At 40.8% G+C, this 20,377-nt stretch overlaps 1 protein-coding gene across 3 annotated transcripts in view; it reads right to left on the bottom strand.

Annotated features, from left to right (window-relative positions):
- The window catches only part of LOC143155090 (fibroblast growth factor 18), a 188,296-nt gene that overhangs the window by 70,183 nt on the left and 97,736 nt on the right, over positions 1-20,377 (bottom strand). Inside the window, exon 1 of one of the 3 annotated variants that reach the window (XM_076327399.1) lies at positions 17,858-18,202. The exons of 1 other annotated variant lie outside the window; for it this stretch is intronic. In XM_076327399.1, the coding sequence (XP_076183514.1) occupies positions 17,858-17,877 (20 nt within the window). In that variant the 5' untranslated portion in view covers positions 17,878-18,202. Of the gene's footprint in view, positions 1-17,355; positions 17,472-17,857; positions 18,203-20,377 lie in introns of those variants that run through there. One more of the 3 variants, XM_076327402.1, reaches the window with a different exon arrangement.

Genomic DNA, 20,377 nt, shown 5'->3' with positions numbered 1-20,377 from the left:
TGCACATATAGATTTCCATATTCCGGCTGCACATTGTTTCGAAAACGGTGGAAATACCCGATTCACATTTCAATGAGAATTATGTTATCCCGAGAAGCGTTGTATTCCGAATTTTAAAGTCGACGATACCCCGTTAAAATTTCACTACGGAGGGAATCGTAGAAAACGCAATACCGAACGAAACTGCTGGAAATCGTTGGCGTCAAATTGTACGAGAGATTGCCTTGTGGACGAATGTTGGTCGTTAATCGATCGTTTCTCTCTTGGCGAAGTAAACAAGGTGGATAAACGAGTTGAACGACCTTACAGACCTACTGGATCTACTACAGATGTAAAGGAAATGCTTTTTCATTTTTTTCAAGCGGGACTGCTCGCAACGATAAGTCAGTTTTACATAACTGTCCGGATAACGAAGGATAAATAAACACATGACAGAATCGTCACGCTCGGGAAGGATAACGATCGTTGTTTGGCAATCGTGAGCAGGTATTGTAATTCGTTGTATGGACAATCGGGATAAAAATGTATCGTAAGATGTGCAATAGATGAAAATTAATTTTGTTTCACGATAACAAGAGACTCCGTGCATCGAGAATAATAATGGAAAATAGAATTCGAAATTGCAGATTTCAAATCGAGATTTCTTTACAGATTTTTTACTGTTCGAAATTTCGAAGCGAAGAAATAACAAAAACAGCGTTTGAAAAATGTTCAATCTCGAGAATATCTAGGGTAAATATCCCGATAATTGTCGTTTGAATTATTTTATTTAATAACGGAATAATGTACGACGAATCAAACGTTACGGTGGATAAAACAATTTTAATACTAAATTTGGACTTTGTTTCTATGTAACAATGCATAGACATTGTATATTTCTTTGTACTTGATACTAGCAAATAAATATTAGAAGGTAAATTTAATTGCGAACTAGTGTGAGTAGAAAGTATAGGAAGTGTCGCAATGTGAGACAAACTGGATCGCTAATATGTAAGAATAATTTCCATTCGAACGTCAACTTTTCGAGCGACAGTAGTAAGGACATTGAACTCTGCTTTATTGTCCATTCTCGATTAACTGGCGATCGATTGATCGTATTTAACGTCTAGAAAGAATTGATCGAATATTCTGCTCTAATCCGGAAGAATTTTTCGGTGAAACAACATCTACAATAATTGAACAAAGTAAAATGAAACGAAGCAACGCGACGAGCTCAAAGTGGCAATGATTGAGACATCTACCCTCTCGTTCGTATGGGAATTCGAACGAAGGAACACGAGGAGTTTACGCGCCCCGAATTATTTAAATATTCGCGCAATTGAACGCTGAAACAAAGATTGAAAAAGTCGCGCGTATTTGTACCGTTTCCCCGGAAACGCAATTTGTCATTTGCATTCACGTGCATGCGCGACGGATAACATAAGTTTCGATTCCCTCGGTAGTTGGCGAAAGTCGGGGAACACCGACAAACGTAAAACAGAAAGCACGGCGGAGCTTTCCCCGCGAGGGCGATGCTTGGTGAAATGCGCATTTACATGCGCGGTTAAAACCGTTCGAGCGAAAAATTCGTTTCGCCGCATTTTTCGTTTGCATTTTCGTCGCAACCGTGGAAGCGAAAGCAACAGTAACAACAACCACCGACAACTCGAATCCGTACCCAGTAGCACCGTTCTTCGGGCAGTTACGTGACGGAATTCTGGGTTCGACGCCCGGCTTCGAGCTGAGGAGGCAGGAGGCGAAACTGGGGATGGAAACGCGGACAAAACAAGACGCGAGGAACTCGCGACAAGTCAGCGGGATAAAGTTTTCCCGGTAGCGGCGGTGGTGATAGTGGTGGTGGCGATGGTGGTGGTGGTGGAGCTGGTGGTGGTGGAGATGGTGGCGGCGGTGGTGGTGGTGGCGCCCGAAAACTTGCGGAAACTGGAAGTGTCCCCTGGACTCAGGTTGAGGGGGTTACCAGAGACAGACCGAAAGGGGGCAAGGGATGGAACTCGGCGAAGGCAATACTCTAAACTAAAGTCGATGGCCGCTGTTGCAGTGGATGGGGGAATTCGAAGGAGGAGAAATGGTACGGGCCGCGATCGACTCGGTAAGTTCAATTTGTAAACAGGACTCTCAATAATGGAAAATTGTTACACCCGAAAGAGTGACTCCTACTACTTTTGTCAGAAGCGGGACGGGGATAGGTGAAATGAGAACAATGGATGTACGAAGTTTAGTGTCGCGAGATTCTGGTAAGTAGATATGTACCTGACTGGAAACTCTAACGGAAGAACAGTTACTGGAACGCTTACGCGGTATTATTCCGTTCGTAAAGGATGTTTGTTACGTGTATACGCAATTGTAGGAATCGAAGAGAGTTCGAGGTTTACGTACGAGACCACGAGAAATATATCAGCGACGACAACGTTTCTTCCGTTTAATTTTAATTTCAAGGACCTCGTACGTCCGTTCGACGTATCGCAATCGGCATAACGTCGATATAGATTTCAAAGTGCCACGCGTACTTTATGGTGAAACGTCGACGCTGTTATTATTATTATTATTACAATTTCGTGCAAATGTCGGGGATTTTAATCGGCTTGTAACGATTTTAAAATGTGTTTTACGTAATGGAATATTAAAAGGGAAAAAGACGAAAATCAGCGTCGAACGTAGAGAGGTTTACGACGCGATATATTACTAAATTAATCGCTAATCTCGGCTTACTCGACCTTCTTATTTCATCTTCGACGTGCCTGTCATCACTCTCGGCATCCCATTAAACTTCCACAACATAAAAATTAATTGCCACCAGGGCACTTTCTGCGGAAGACACTCGTTAGAGGGTCTTGAGATCCCAGTAACGTCAAGCATAGTAACGAGGACACGGGGACCGACTCTCGTGTCCTGTTCTCTACCCTTATAGAACATTGGCATGCATGGTGGTAGTCGATTCATCGAGTGGATCCATGGCTTCCCCTCCCGTTCGTGTTACTTGGCCGTTCGTTGTGATTTACACGATCATTAACGATTGCGGCCCGAGAAAGAGAGATTTACACCGTTTCGGGGGAAACAGCTGTCTCAACGAGGATTGTACCAGGCCGTCTTGAAGGACAGGCCACATACGAATATTCTCGGACAAAACCTTTTACGAGTGGTCTAGCTCGTTATTCTCCGGACCGAAACTTGGAACTCGAGCTCATCGTCGACGTTTTTCTCTATATTATCATTTTTTTCTTTCTCTCCTATACCTATAAACGATTCATACCTGACCCTACAAATTTTATTTCCAGATATAAATCTACCTTTATAGCGGTCCACGGTGCATCGTTAATTGAGATATTCTTACGAGGTATTGGTATCGGGACAGATTCGTAAACCGTCGATAGTTTCTACGGTTCAATCTATCGAGAAAAACGTTCGCCTCGATCGGACGGATTTAACCCGTTGCTTCGAAAACGTAATTAAGGATGTTCCCGGCTCGCAGGGAAAATATCATTTCCCTAATAGGAGGAATAATAACTGTAAAGCACGAAGATCAGAAATCAAGCCCAAGAGTGCCGACGAAAGGCATAGCGTGTCACCGAGGTGTACTCTCTTCTCTTTTTCCACTCTTCCGGCTCCTCTTTCTACCAGTCTCCCTCTCAGCGGATCGTTTTCTCCGTGGAACGGGCTGATTGACTTTTTAATTGAACTACTGCGCCTGGCAATTACTTGCCGCCCCTCTATCCCTCGTTCACGTGTTTTACATGCACGAATATCGTCCGAGGGCGTCTTCTCTTCTTGGCGTACACAACAGTCCGCCACAATCGACAAACTTCGCGCGCCCATTTTTTTTTTCATCGACCGCACAATTTTCGCAAGATCTGTTACTTCAGTAGACAAACAGTCGAACGGTCGCGCGAGAACGAATAGAATTTTCAAAGTACTACGCTTTTATACGGATGTAGTGATTTTTACCAAAAATTACCGACACTAATCGACCCCGAAACGATCTTTGGATAGGTTCGGTTGATATTCGATCTCGATGTATCGTTAACGAAGTAACTCGCTAGATTCTACACGAGTTAAGATAAATATTGTAAAATAAGATGCTCAGAATATATATTAATTTTCTCTACGAATAGATTATAATTGTGTTAACCTGTGTCCTGGTATTAAAATGATTTCTTGTTAAGAATTTTGTTTCTTTATCGGAATCTGTTCTTTAGATCGATATTTTATGCGATCTTGAAAAATATTTCGCTATCATAATTTTTTACTTTTATTGTAATTTTGCTTTTTACCGGCCACATAAGGAAGTTATATTTTCTCTGAGTTCAATGTTTTGTAAAGAATTTTTCCTAAAATATTATTGCTTCGACGGGTATATATATCGAACTTTTATTATATAAAATAGTAACGAAAATTTAAATGTATTAATTTGGACCTTTATACCGAAACAGTTTTATTACTTTCTTAACAATTTAGTACTAACTTATAGATTTAAAAAAGCAAATGTATCGCGTACACTAAAAGTGCGGGCGAAACATTATGTGTTTTTCTGAAAATGATATTTTTCAAATTGTTCTCCACAATATCCCTGAAATAAACTCGCCCGTCGACTATAAATTTTACACGCGTTTAAAGTACACGTCACAATTTTATTACGGTCTCTAGAAGTCGAACAATTTATCCTTTACAGAATCGTCACTTTGTTCAATTCCGTTATTTATATATTATTTTGAGTCACGCTTTAAAGTAAGAAGCTTTAAAAAACAGTAAATCTTTTTTAAAAAACGGTAGATTTTTCATCTTTTCGATTTTCTCTTTTTATTATCACTTTTTCCTGTAGTTCGTTAATTTCATTTTTTATCACTTTGTTTTACGACTTCAACAGGGCCATTCCACACGATGGTGTAATTTATACATACATATGTGTATATATAACTATTTACATATACACTTCTTCGCACGAGAAAATGTAATCCAAATATGATTACCTTCAACTGAATTATTTTTTCCTCGCATTTATCGTTTTCCTGCAAGATTCGTTCTATTTTAAAGCATGTTGTATACAAAAAAAAAAAAACGACGTGGACGTAAGCCAATTTAAGACCAAAAGTCGAAACAGTATCGCGTTTATCTTTGTACAATATTGTCGACAAAGGAAAAAGTCGCTACTGGAAACTTGATTTTTCTTCTTTTTCTTTGCCGTTAATGACAACCGTAACACTACCACTACTACGCTACTCTTTCGAAGTCTTCTGAGAGAAAACAAAAATTAATTATACAAAAAGTACGGTGAGCACTTTCTTGAAGCAAAAATAAACGTGTGGGAAAAAAAAAGTTTAATTTCCTCGGTCTTACGCTTGTTTTATTATAAATCCTAAATATCTCTCAATGAGAATATATAACCGCTGAACGCGTTGACTCTCGTGTCGTGTACCGTATATATGTAAATACGACGCTAATGTTCGGTTACTGTAGCGTCCTTAAAGCATGCCACTCGAATACGAATAACGGTATCGTAGCTGTGGCCTCTGCGGAAACTTTCGATCAAATTGATCGAAATAAAGGTGCTACGTTAAAACTATTGACTCGCCAAATTCACTCGATGGAAAGATATTCCGAAATCGCAGAGCTTCGTCGTATTGGATAAATCGAAAACGTTACCGCGAGTAAATGCTTCTGCGAAAGAACGCTTTCTCAAGAAGAAATAATTACCCAAGTTTCTCTAACGATGTAAAATTTCGTATCGACATCGTTGGAATACGCTCGTTTTTATAACTCGGTCACGATTCGCATAATTATAAAAAGAATTGGAAACGTGCATTAAAATTCAATACCCGGACAACTTCTCGACCGCTTGATCAATTTATTTCACTCGCCGAGGAATCAATTTATTAGCAGGACGAAAGTGATTCTCGTTATCGATCGAGTACCCGTCTTCCCGGAAACATAGATTTATGAAATATTTTCTCTATTTGGTCGCGTCAAACTTTCCACAGCTTCGATATCCGCGTGTTTGCGACTATTTACATGTGTATCTGCTGTTTGCACGATAATTTTAGCGAGTCGGCACGTTAACCAAGAATGTGTATACGATTACTTCGATTTTAGCGAGACGAATACCCAACCTGAGAACATCGAAATAATATTCGCTGTACGATAATCGAACGATAGAAAGATCCAGTTCCCGTGAATCTTTGATACGAACAACGAATCGCGGCCATGTTGCCGCGTCGAAGATACTTAATCGATAACAAAGTACGAAAAACATCTCGGAACGATCGTTCGTTGTTTATTCGATACCGGAATCGTCCGTAAGTAAAAGATGAAAATATCGACACGATATTCGTTACACTCGATCCCGTGATACGTAGAAAAAGGGGGCGCTGCATAATCGATCGCTGGAAGAGCTTTACGTATTACCCTGTCGTCTATCGGAGAACAATGAGTCCCGCCACGCGAGCGCGTGAGCAAAAAAGGCGAACGAACGATCCCCATTATTTCGCGAGGGTGGGAACCACACATGGGCGTGCGTGCAAACCTAAGCGGCTGTATTCCCGCTACGTAGATCCTTTATACTTTATACGAACGTACGTCGTCTCAGATTCTCCATATGCTTCTTTGCGGCCAAATCTTGGATATTTCCCAGGGAGGCGACATTAAAAGTGCAATAGCCCGATCTCAATGCGGCCTGGTTGTTCGGTTAACGACCGTCAGAAATGGCCACGTCTTGGCTCGCCTCCGCCGACTCGGGCTAATAATAAAAAAAAAAAGGAGAAAAAAAAGGAACGATACGAAATGGACGCGGCAATCGTGCACGTGTCGTTTGTCGATGATTCCTCTGTTCCCGGAGCGTGCCGTTCGAGATCCATCAACATGGATCCCCAACGTCGTCGTTACCGTGAAACCGTGTCCCACCGTATCTCACCGTATTGTGCGATTTGTGTGCCGAGGGTTGGCTACTTTACTCAACGTTTTTTTTTTCTGCCTACTGGCGATCCCGCCGAATGGGTCGATCGTTCTACGACTATGTGGCTTTCGTTCGTTCAAATTTATTCCCTTCGATAACGTACTTTGCTCGATGTTGCAGGACATCGTTCCTCGAACTGTGTTACGTTTCATAATCCATCGTACGACACACGACCTCCCGATTCGGATACGTCGAATCATTCTTGTAACAATTCCGTTGAGATCCCTGATCGATCGCGACACGTTCAATTTGATTTCGTTTAACGTTACGGTGAAAAGCGCGAAACGTTCGAACGAGTTGTTACAAACTCGGTAAAAAAAAAAATGCAGGGACTGGGAGACTAAACAATCCGTATTTTGCGATTCAATAAATTTTTTAAACATTTTCCAGTCGAAAGAAAAAAGACGAAACGAATATTGTTATTTACGCGAAGGCAACTGTATCGATTTACCCGTGAATGGTTGAGTAACGTTGAATAAATTCCAGCCTCTTCCAAGAAGTCTATTATTATTTTACAACGTAGGAAGAAAAACTGCTTACTTTTCAACGTGCGAGTTCCACGCGCTCCTTAAGGAGTCTATAAATAACGAATATAATTAAACACGGTGTGACACAGTGTAAACAATAACTACGGGTATTATATAACAGCGCAAACAACGGAAGGAAAAGTAAATGTCGCATAGCGTTGAACAAAGTCTAGGGGAAGTCCGAGAGTCGACGAGATTCGGTCATTAACTCGCAAATCGATCATTTGACACGGAAGTAAACCGTAAAGCAGCGGTGAATACCTCGTACCGCTTTAAAGTGTGCGACGATTGTTATAAATCGCGCATTGTTGTTCGAAACACATTCAGCGACACAAGACCCGGTACAAGGTTACGAACAAGGTGTACGATATTTGGAGATGGAATCGTAGAAATTTGAACGCAGACCTCGCGGCATGAAAACATACGCCCAGGTGAGAAAGGCTGGACGAGTAATGGCGAGTTTTCACGTAACAGTAACCGTCGCGACGGTATAACGGTTTTTCGACTGTTCCGATGGAAATAATTCATTTTCGTTATTTTTTCTAATGCCTAACGGTAAATTAATTTTAGCATGTTGTTCGTCTCGAAACGATAAAGTTCGTTGCGAGAAAATTAAAATTTTTGTATTATTAATAGCGCGACAGTGACAAAGTCGCAACAAATTTCCAACGTAAAAACAAAAAAGTGTCACGACGTTGGATTCACTGTCACAACACCGACCGCTGTACCGTCGTACGACACCATGATGGTTAAAGTCATGATTTACCGTCACGTGAAAACGTACCTTAACGCCCGAAGAATTCGCGCGGTAAAAAGTCGAGCAACCCGACTCTAACCGCTCGACAAATGGTCCTTCGCTATCTAAATTGTTAGCCGTGCTTCCTCCCGTGGAAAAAGCAGCGTTTCGAGGAGCACCGAGTGCAATTCCAACGGATTAGTCCGCGTCTTGCACCGATTCGACTTATGACTCGTAATGAACACCGGATGTAAATATACCCTGAGCCGGCACATTACTTTATACACCGCTACCTGATAGCACCGGTAGCATTCAGCCGCAAGCACACACGTTTGCCTCGAGGTCAAAACTCAATCTGACTACTCGAGGGAGCCAACTGCCACGCACTAACGCGAATAACTTAACTACCGTGAACGCTCGATTTCTCGCTCACGTATTTCACTTCGAGTATTAACGCTAGAACTGATATCGCTCGCTAAATTCTCAGATAATATTATCAAGGTAACGCGAAGATGTTATCCCTTCAATTGAACGTACGTGAGACGAACGTACGCACGATAATTACATTTTTACACAACAATTACATTCAACGAAACAATCCTCATGTAAAATACGTATCTCGTCTACAAAGTATTTACAAGTATACGCATTGCGTATACACGTGTGTATCCTTTCGCGTAATGTGTAATCAAGACACTCGATACGAAAACAACAACAATCGCATTTTCTCTTACGAATGATACAACTGTAAAAAACTTTTCTCTCTACTAATTTAAATAGCGAAAATATTATTACGATTGCCTGTTTTCACGTAAACGTTAAAATAATCTTTAACAGTGGTGTATTTGTAAGCTACACGGTGACAGTTGCTTCGTAATTACGTAGTTACAAGTTCTTGAAATCTTTGTAATACACGGTGCATGGGCATTTTCATAAGAACAATCTCTTAGATGTATTATTCGAGAGGAATAATGGGCTATTTAAAATTGTCCGAAAGTTGTTAATTTTGATTAATCGTTTCGCGTTAAACACGTACCTGCATAGATTAGCACATTTTTCGTTCAGAGTGTTGTTCACGGTACGATTAATCCATTTTATTCACAGATGGGTGTCGTTTAACCGAACTCTTAATCGACGGTTGCATTGAAATCTATAACCTGAACCTACGCGTTCGGTCGTGTCACTGTTTTAAACGCTCCCCTATGCAGTCTGGAAACGGGTGTTTATGTGCACGAAGGGAGAATGAGTATACGCGATACGCAAGCGTTAAGTTACTTCCATGCCGTGTTTGTTATACGCTCGTATTCTTTCAGGCAGTCCAGGCTTATAGGAAATTTCTACGACGTTAAGTCGTTGTTGGAACTTCTGTTATTGCGGCCTGATTCTCAGAACGGTAAATAAATAACGAAACACGCAAAACATGTAACGATGTTAAACGATTCGAATAATATCGAAGCCGAGAAAAAGAACGCCCTCTTGAACCATAGAAGTTTCAGAGGGAAGACACGAGTGAAACGTTAAGATAAAAGTGATTTTTGGTAATTATTTTATAACTTGAAACCTCGACGAAACCTTTTCCTCACTTTCCATACACAAGGTGCACTAATTAACTTTATCGTTCGAAATATCTCGCTTGTTTCCGACGATATTAAAAAATGTTTCAGACGTACATTAAATTGTTTCGAGAGGAACGTAAGATAGCGAAAACAGCTTTTTTTATTGGTGAACGCCTAGAAGATATTTGAAGGTCGACTTTATTTTTTGAATGAAAATATATATCTTTTGATACACTAGTCGATCCACTTGGTCATTCTCTGTGAAAAAGTATTTATTTATTTATACCGTAAAACTATTACTTTAGAAGGTTTAAAACACTAATTATTATTTTTCATATTCATTATTATTTTCATCATGAAAATTCAACCTATGCGTGATTATTCAATTGCATATAATTATTTTCAATACTAGTAGTTGGCCCTATCGAAAAAAAAACGTACATATTAACCGGTTAATACTATTCTAACCTCAAGAACCTTTCATTTAAATATTACTAATTGCGTATGCAAAATATTAGTATTTAAAACATGCGTTTATTAACGATAGACACTATTTTAGATCCCTACTTCTGTCATTAAATTCATTGAAATTTCGCAACGTAATATCAGTTAGCCAATCACCGTCGGAACAAGAATTTTTGTATTTCACAGTATTGTTATTAGGGACATGCAACTATATATACCGAAGGTGGAGGTATAGATTGACCACTGGTTTCTTTATTCTTTAATTTTTTCTAATATTTCGAAAAGTACAAACGAATAGTTTTATTTCTATTCGGAAGTTTTTCGGAATATAAGCGTTTTGTTTGTACTGCATTTTTATGACATTCTGCATAAATACAAACAATATCAAACTTTTCTTTATCACTGTATTTTATTTTTATTACGATTCTGCGATTCGCATACACGGTTATACTTGAAATTAACGACTTATTCTTGCAACGCATGAAATGACGAGGATATCGCAGCTTGTGCACAATTGTCACGTTCTGAACACTGTTACTAATTCGATGATTAACCGATTTTTTGAATATAGCGAAATTAATGGCGAATATTTTAAACAACCTCTTTAAATCTTTTAAAGTAATGGTTTTTCAGATTAAATAGGTAAATACCTTATATAAAGAATGGCCAACTGAATCGTTTAGTGTATTAAGAAATATATATTTTCATTTAAAATAACAAAATTGACCTTTAGATATCCTTTACGCGTGCAATTATATAAAAGCTGTTTCCATTATTTTATGCTCTTCTCGAGACCATTCAATTTATGTTGAAACATTTTTTTAATATTATAAAAAATAAGCGAGATGTTCCAAAGTATTAATTTGTTTTTGTCACAATTTGTCGGCTTTTTGCGAAGTAAGAAATTTCTCTGGAAATTTAAGAGAGATTCCAGAACCGTTATATTATCGTTAATTATATTTTAAATAGAATTTAGGTTTCTCCGATGCTTAGTTCTATTACGAAAAGATCTTCGTGTAACTTTTTATTTCAGATCGATACAAAAGAATGCTGGCCTACATGACGTTGTCAGGAAGGTCTATGGAGAATAATATTTACTATTTCGGAGAAATATTTCGCCGATAAATTGTAACAAAAAAGAATTTTACATCTTGGAGCGTTAAAGAATGTATGTGGAAAGTGACGAAAAGTTTCATCGAGGTTTTGTGTTATAAAACAATTACCGAAAATCAAGAACGCATAAAACGATTACCCTTAAGTCGCTTCGCATCCGCCCAATAGGAATGCGTAGCTTTAAACGTTTCGGTTAAAACATCGGATATCTGAAATTGTAGGATACCGGAGGAAGAATAGAATCAGGGAAGCTTCTATCGGGCAATAGACCGATCGGATGACCGCTTCTACACGTTTAATGTCCCCAACTAGATAATTCGAGTGAAGGCGGTCGTTCAAACACCTGCCACGGACAGAGAAAGAAACTAACGCTGGCAAACGAGAGCCTTTACTTAGCACGTTATGGACCCAAGTAATTGACCAAATTACTGATAAGAAATTGCCGGTCGATTTCTAGGAAAATCACTCCTGTACTCTGTACCTTACCTAACCGAGAAGGGAGTGACAAAGTGCTCGACTCGAAGTCGAAGCTTGAAACGACGATAAAGGTAATGGATCTTCTATTAGAACACCAAATATGTCGGAGAATCTTCTACTCAACACTTTCGGTTCTAATCGGAAATCAAAGGACAGTACTCTCCAATATTTCGAGTTAAGTGACACCTAAGTGAATTAGGAACTTATTAAATTAAGGAGATACGGATTTCGAAAGAACATTTATGGATATTTTCGTGTCCCGAGTTCGGATAATAAACGACACACCGAAACCAAACGAACGCTATATAAATCTCCATAAAAGTTAAATTATGACGAGCGCCTCGCAATATTTTTAATAGTATATTGCTCGTATCGATGAACGTTTACATTGAAAAAACTTATTATCAAATTTGTAACATCGAACGAAAACATCTTTTCTTAATAACGAAACGCGAACAAACGCTTCGTCCGTGGTATCGAGTACTCGACAGTTTACAAATAATACACGATACGCGAGACAACGCGAACAAGTAGATACAATTGTTCGAAGATGTATCTGGAAATATATCTGGCGACAATCGTTTCGTTAACTGTAGCCAATCGCTGGTGACTTGAAACGTCGATGTGACTTTACATCCAAGGATATAAATAATATACCAATGTTAATATACTTTTTGATATTAATGCTCTTGAGAAAGCAATACTGAGATTCTGCCGATTCAGAAGATTCGAAAAGCACGTTTGGACGCTGTGTGTTCACAATGGTCAAAGCTATTTGACGAAGCCTTACCGTCATAGTATTCGATATCAATCCGTGACACGAGGCGGATAATATTATTACTGCGACCTTGTTTTCCCTGATTGGATTACACTCGTACTTATATCGATACTGCCTACGATTCGATATACCCTATCGAAAAGAGGAAAACGAGTATCACGTATAATACACATTTTGATATTTATCAGTTGCATTTTAGAGTTAACATTCCAACGAAATTATAATTAAAATTTATTCATTCGTTGAAACTATTAACATTGTTCGTTTGAATTATGGAACTTTGTTCGTCAAAAGTTTCTGTATATTTTTTATTAATTTGCAATTTTGTTCAGAGCTTATTCAAATAAGTAGTATAAAACCATATATTCATTTTATTTGCACAAACTTTCATTCACTTGGTGTGGTACAATAAAATTATTATTATAAATTGCGTTTAACTTTTATACTTTTATATATTAATATCGATGTTACATTTTTCGACGATAATGTGTTTACGATCTGAGAACAATTTTTCTTCTAATTTTTAAGAATTCTTTCAATTTTGTTGATATTTGAATTAAACGATTTGGAAAGTAGAAAAATTCACTTACAAAAATGACCGACGAAAATCATATTTCAACTAGTATGATTAATTCGTTTCTATGAAGTAGAATTTATTACGGAATTTCAGTAACTGAAATATTTAGGATTAGGTCAAAACGTATCGATGTCTCTACAAGAGAGTTGCTATCGATTTGATAATAGAAAAAGATTGTCTTTGGACGAACATAATTCTCCTCATACTCCTCACTTCCCTAAAGCAAGAAAATGTTTACAAACGTTTGTTAATTCCAAATCGGAGATACTATTACCATTTTCTGATGAGATGCTACTGTACATTTGAATACTTGTAGCCAGTGAACGTACAAAAATTGATGTGCGTTTATCGAAATTCAGCATCGACAAGTTTCGTATAATATGTAAGTTGGGACCACTAAAAATTTCTTTCCTGAACCGGTCTTCCTCCCGTCTTTGCTTAATAGCAATAATTACACTCGTTTTTTTGAAAATACGAGGTTTACCTTAACGCTATTCTTCCTACGAATATTTATATTATTTTATTAAACACCACTAAAGCAGCTAACATTGCTAAAATTTAAGGTCTTTCCCAGACTTTTCTTCAAATTTGACGAGAAGATATCTCACAGTATATACTGTGTAATATCGATCCAATTGATCAAAATATAAAATGTAAAAGATATTTTTATAAGTGAATAATCAAGAACAATCGTAAAGTCAGAAGTTACGAAAATAATACGTGCGACGAACGATACCGAGACAGGTTGATCTAATTTCGATTAATCTCGAACAAACAAGTGTGCGGAAAGATGAATAAAAACTTGAATCGAAATTGAATAAAACGTAGGTACATTAAATAAGCGTATCGATTGTAGAAAATATACTAGGTCGTTCAATAAGTGTTGTCGTTTCTTTCATTCCGTAAAAAAATTCTATGACACTTCAACGTTTGAACAACTGTAAATATACGAATGAGTCGACAGATCTATATGAAATTTCACATATGTTCATCAAACGGTAACACCATCTTTAGAAAAATAAAACGACGAACCTAATAGCGCCATTTCTTATCAAACGACGAAACTTATCGAGCAACCTATTATTAGTAGAGAATTTTTCGAGAAGTATCTAAAAAGACCTCGCGTATTTAGTAGGTTACGTTAATCGAAACATTGTTACACACTACGGGTCTATTTCCATCTTTCGTCGAATTGTTTTTAAAATAAAATACCAATGCTGCGAACACTCACTCGATATTAAAACGACAATCCTTTAACACGACATTCGTTTTCTATTACACTGTGTCGCTTTTATATAAAACCCAAGAATACTGTTCGAACCAAAGGTTATCTGTCTGCAAACATAAGCCTATTTGCTGTTAGAACGAACATCATGAAACACGCAACGAGCAACGAGGAAGTCTGACGTTTGGGAATCACCGCTGATGTATTCTACCACGATATATATTATTACTATGTATATGTTTATACAGTACTGTTGTATAAACCGTACACGAATATCATTGTACGCGTTTGAAAACATAACGAGACAACGTGCTGGACAAATATAAGTAAATCGAGCGAACAAGTGTGTACGATCGTTTCGATTTAGGGTCATCCGCTATAAATGCTGTCAATCTTTGTTAATTATCTCGCGAGAAGGAACTATAATCGATTCTTCGTCGATTCTTTTATCAGAACGTACGAATTCGAACATCGTTCGTCGCGACGAACGAAAAAAAAAAAAAAAAAAAAACGAATTCGTCAAGAAGTAGATTTATCGAGGTTCCAAGTATGCTGCGCTTTGCGCATTCTTACGATGTGTGTCAATAGTGAATCGAAGTGCATCATCGATCGGTATAACCGGACTTATATCCGCTAAAATCTTTCTTGTGTTCGCTTGTTATTCATATTAGCACGTGTGCCGCCAGGATTTAAAATATTTACGCGTTCGCAGCGTAGGTCGAGCTTCATCGAGTTCATCGCGTCGTATTCAAGGAACCCTCGGCATCCAGACCATCGCGTACAGGAAATTTTGTAAGAATTCCCGGGAAACGATGCGACTTCTTCATATCGATTGCGATATGCGGAACACTTGCTAGCTGCGTTCGATTAGACCCGAAAGCGTTGAATGCTCGCGCGAGAAATATAATTTATCGAGAAAAATCGTTAAAAACAACGTAGAATAATTAGAGGCAGACCCAATTATTGTCCAGCTTGATATTATCGACAAGTACGAGGTGAAGACTGATTACGTTATCGAAACATGTGTTCGGTATGTGTAAAAATAACATTTGACCACTCATTACTAGAAACTATGGCGAAAGCCTTCTGGGCGCGAAATACAAGTATATACGTTATTTTACCGTGGACGATGTTATCGCGAAAGCTGAACACTTTTCAAGTCGTGTGAAAGGTCGTGAGAAATTTTTGGAAGAGACGATCGGCCGCTGTGCGTGCAATAATATTTCGATGTTCGTAATATCGAAGAGAGGCGTGTAATTCTTTTTCGATAATTCACGGCGTTCGTAAGATTATCGGTAAGTAGGTACGCGTTATCGAGTAAAAAATACCGTTTCGTGGACGTAATGGAAACAAATGACAAAAGTGTAGCGAAACTTCGCAGCTCGTTTACACCAATTCGTCGAGTAACTGTGATCGAATTGATCGCGAGCGATCGGGAAATCTATGCCAAATTGCACAGAGCAGAGTGCAGAATCGTACCAGGCGAAAGACACCAGTTCCGGCGTCTTTGATTTATCATCGATGGAAAAGAAAAAGGTGGGGAAAAAATAAGCTGGAAACACTTTGTACCGATCGATTAAACGCTGATTCGAGTAAACGGGAAAGGACGAATACGAAGCAGGAGATGGAAAAAAAATGACGAGAGAAGAAAGTAGAACGGAGACGAGTGTGGGAGCGAGACCGTCTATGCGATCGTTGCTTAATCGAACGGGGCTCATCCAGAAAGCATTTTAATTGCGCGTTTCACTTATCTAAAATATGTCGGCTTATCGTCGACGTATCGTCTGATTTTCCAGCTGACAATCCATCGCTTTCGATAACCGTCAAAGTGACGGAATTCTATCAACGAGTGTTCGCATCCATCCGAGGATCGAACGATCTCGCAACGTTATCCGTCGGTCACGTGAAAGCGAACCTACGCTCGCCCTTCGTAGCAAGAACCGTAACTTCTGTATAAGAGAGTGTCGCAAGGTGTTCCTCCACATGCCAATTTGGAATCAGATAATTTACAAGTAAATATCCTATTCGAGTGGTTTCTTGTATCGGGGATTCCGGTCTTTAGATATACGTATGTACTATATTCGTACTGTCGCGAGAAAATATAAACAAACGAATATTTCGCAATTACGAACCGTAAGCTCTTCTACGTTTACTCGCTCGATGCAACGCGTATCATCCACGCATACGGTGTATTTCGCTTATTCGATCAACGATCGAATTATTAACATCTCGGACGAGATTCGAAGAAGCAAAAAATATCCACGTTCAACGTGCGAAAGGAGAAACGGAGAACTAAGAGTTTCGTGGATCTGCCATCTACGTGGCGTTTCGGAGATTATTTCGTTCGACGTTCCACGAGGAGTGATTTTCAACGAACGTACGTTAAAGTCGGAAAGTATCTCGGTTACGCGCAAGTTATTCGGTTGTCCGAATTTAAGTGGTCGTAGAAACGACGCGATGGTAACAAACGCGAGAAAATTCGATTATTTACAAGGGCGAGAACGAAACGCGTTCCGATTATTCTCCGACCGTAAATACGATCGTCGCAAGTAGGATTCGACGAAAGTTTGTTCGTTGGTTTTAACGAACGAGATCACTGTAACGATGTTCGAGTTCTCGCCCGGGTAGAAGGTTGCATCACGAAATACGAATCGCTCGTAAAATGTTCAACGCAACACCAATTCCAGTTTTACGTAATGCGATTTTGCAGCAGACGTTTCGTAGCACGATTCGTGGAAGCTCACTGTGGTTCACGACACAACCCTTAGCTCGAGTACCGTTATCGAGGTACAGTTCGACAAGTTTCGTCGCGTTGTAACTTTCCGTGCGAACGTTTCGGGACACAAGAACCCCGTTTCACGGACGAAGTAACCCCTCGCACGTCCACCGCGACTACGAAACATATCGATAACCGTTCCCCGTGGTATGCTTGCTATACATGCGTGCTATAACACTTACATTTGGTTCCGCGTTAGACGATGTAGATTGAGGAGATCGTGAAGGGAGCGCGTAATCCGAAGCGGACGTCATCCCAGTATTCGTATACGAAAACCTTTGTCAGCCCGGAGTCAGGATCATTCACCACCAGTCGTCGCGTGCGCACTCGCGACCACTACCACCAACAGCAACACCGCTACCACACCACGTCTACCACCAACCGTGCACAGGAGGTGATTGACAGTGGATTTTTGAGCGAACGAAGAACTAAACGCGCACGTGCGGACCACGAGCCACAAGAAGGAACATTCAAGTGTCCGAATATCGTGGCGGAGATGCCGAGATTGTGCTCTTACCCGATCCCCTTCGAATCATTTTAATTCGATCGCTAAAACGGTTCGACCGAGAAACGAAACCCCTCGAACGATCCTGCGCGGATCGTTTCGAGGCAAAACTGAACGTTCACTGAAACTTTCGATTATCTCTCGAATTCGTTCGGAATTAAGTGAGAATTAACACTCACGTGCTTAAAGTGAGACGCATCCAGGCGCGTTGCGTCAGCAGCGTCGACGCATTGCGTCGGGCTGGCCTTCTGGAGCTACTTTTAAAATCCTTGCGTCTAGCGACTCCTCTCTTCCGTATTTGTGTAATTTCCCTTGGTCGGAGTTACTTTTATTCACCCACTGGTAATTTTCACACCGATCCCACCGATCGATTTCTCTATCGCACTGTTTCGCGTATACGGAGAACAATGTTAATTCCTTGTTTCCTTGTATACGTTAAATCGATCGTGATCGAAGATACGTACGCGTCACATTACCCAGCCGCGCAACCGATTCGATTGTACGACGGGTACGCGCGAACGGTATACGGTGATTCTCACGAAAACGAGAATCGAAGGGCAAACGTTCGTGCACCTTCGACCACTTCGCGCACTGCTATAAACGTAAACACTGTATCACGGGCACATTCAATTCCCTCGTGAAACTACCACCGATCCGGTACACGGCCACGCGATAAAACAGACTCCAGGCTCGCATCGGGCACTCAAACGAAATTACGAACACGGTCGTTCATCCCCTGATACTTTTACCCCGTCGACGCACTTTCTCACTCGTTGCGCGCGATCGAATCGTAAACGGCAACAGTAAGAACATCGGGGCGGCGCAGGTAGTACGAAACCACTGGGTGCACTTGGATTTGCGCCAACATTGTCGTGACGAGGTACCCGTTGCGTTGCCGAGGATCGTTGGCACCCATCCAAAGTGACGTGTCACGATGCTACCGAGGGTGAGTGTAAAAGAAGGAAAGAAGGAAAAAGAAGAACCAAGAAAGAAGACAGACAGATAGACAGACAGAGAGAGAGAGATAAAGAGAGAGAGAGAGAGATAAAGAGGGAGAGAGAGCGAGAGAGAAACTCCCTTGGGCGAGGTGAGGTACCCTCGAGTACTCGGCCAACCTGTGCCCGCGAACTTCTTCCTCCTCTTCCACTCGACGTAACGAAAACAAAAGAGCGAAAGGGTCGGTCGTCGATGCGACCGTATTTTTTTTGTCGCTGGAATTTGTTGCCAATGCGTTGGCGTTACACTGATGACAATCAACACGTACGAGCGCCACGGCGTTGTCACTGCACGAGCACAACTACAGCGTAGCGGCGACGGCGGCAGCACAACAACACGACCGTAGCACGCGCAGCACGACGATATACAACCGCTGCTTATGAGAGTCTGGAGGCTCGGAGGCGCGCGAGTCAGTCCCACTAGTGTTCGCTCCTCGCTTACCTGGCCGCTGCCCTGCTGCCGTTGCTTGCCTAGACCGTACCCCCACCCCTCTCCTGCCACCCCTCCACTCGCTGCGTACACGAGCCTGCCCCTCCATCGCCGTTACTTTACCCCCCTCCCTTACTACCCCTTCCCTTTCGCTTCTTTCTATCTCCTACCCCTTTTTCTAACGTTTTCTCACTTATGCTTTAAATCTTTACTACCTCACCCTCGAACCCCCGCCCGCGAACACCGTTCCGATCCTACCGATCCTCTTTCATCCTCGAGGGTGCACGGTACCGAAAGATACCGAACACGTTTCGCGGACGAAAGTAGTTTGGTACAATCGCTCCGTGACTCGTGAAAGCCATAGCAAGGGGTAAGCGAGAACTCGTTCCTCGTTTAACAGTTTCCTCGAGGTTTAATCGATCGATCGTCGTCGTCGTCGTTCACCGTAACGAACGTCTTTCGTTTCGCGGTAGAGAAAAGAAACGTGACACTTTTCGCTGGTTTCTTCGCAACGTGGCTCCGATATTGTCCCCAGCGGTGAGTCGAGTTTTCCTCTTTCGTTGCAATCGATAAGTTAGAAACGGAACACTCGGTGAAACGAGTCGCGCACAGATGTTGTTTCCCGATAATTCGCAGCTCGTACGGAGTATACGTCGAGACTAGTGTTCGTTTACGATTCTATGCTAATTCTCGACGGTCTTAATTGTTCGTGTCGATATCGCGGCGTTAATTCGATTCCCGCGTCACTTATCGCTGTGTCCTGTATCGTCGTGCATTTCCCTCTTTTCGTTTTATCTTCGCGTACGAACACGCGACCAATTGCACACTTCCTTCGGTGTTTGCTCAACCAGACCATTTGCCACATTTGTTTCAAAACGTTCCGATCTACCGATCTCACGGAACAAACATTGATGCACGGCCGCGCATTCCGTGTCCCAACGTTCGGTTCTCTCCTTTTCTTTTCGTTCCATCGATGTTTATCGTTCCTTTTTGTCCTCTTCTCGTTTTATTTTGCAGCGAGGATGACGGTTACGCGATATAAATTACGATACACACCTATAGACCGTCTTCTTTTCCGTATTCACTCGGCTGCGGATGACGCGACGTTGTTACGCAATTCCCGCCAGTCGAGGTTTATTTTCTCAACAGAGTCAACGGCACGCGGTTATTTTTAATATATTTCGATAAATGTTAAAGTTGCACCGTTCCGATGACGGAAGTCCGGTTCGGTCGTCCAACGAGCGAAAACGCAAAAGAAACGCGAGGTGTGCGTG

The sequence above is a fragment of the Ptiloglossa arizonensis genome, chromosome 2 (genome assembly GCF_051014685.1).
Source record: "Ptiloglossa arizonensis isolate GNS036 chromosome 2, iyPtiAriz1_principal, whole genome shotgun sequence".
Classification (NCBI taxonomy): domain Eukaryota; kingdom Metazoa; phylum Arthropoda; class Insecta; order Hymenoptera; family Colletidae; genus Ptiloglossa; species Ptiloglossa arizonensis.
This window is presented reverse-complemented; position numbering and strand designations above follow the sequence as displayed.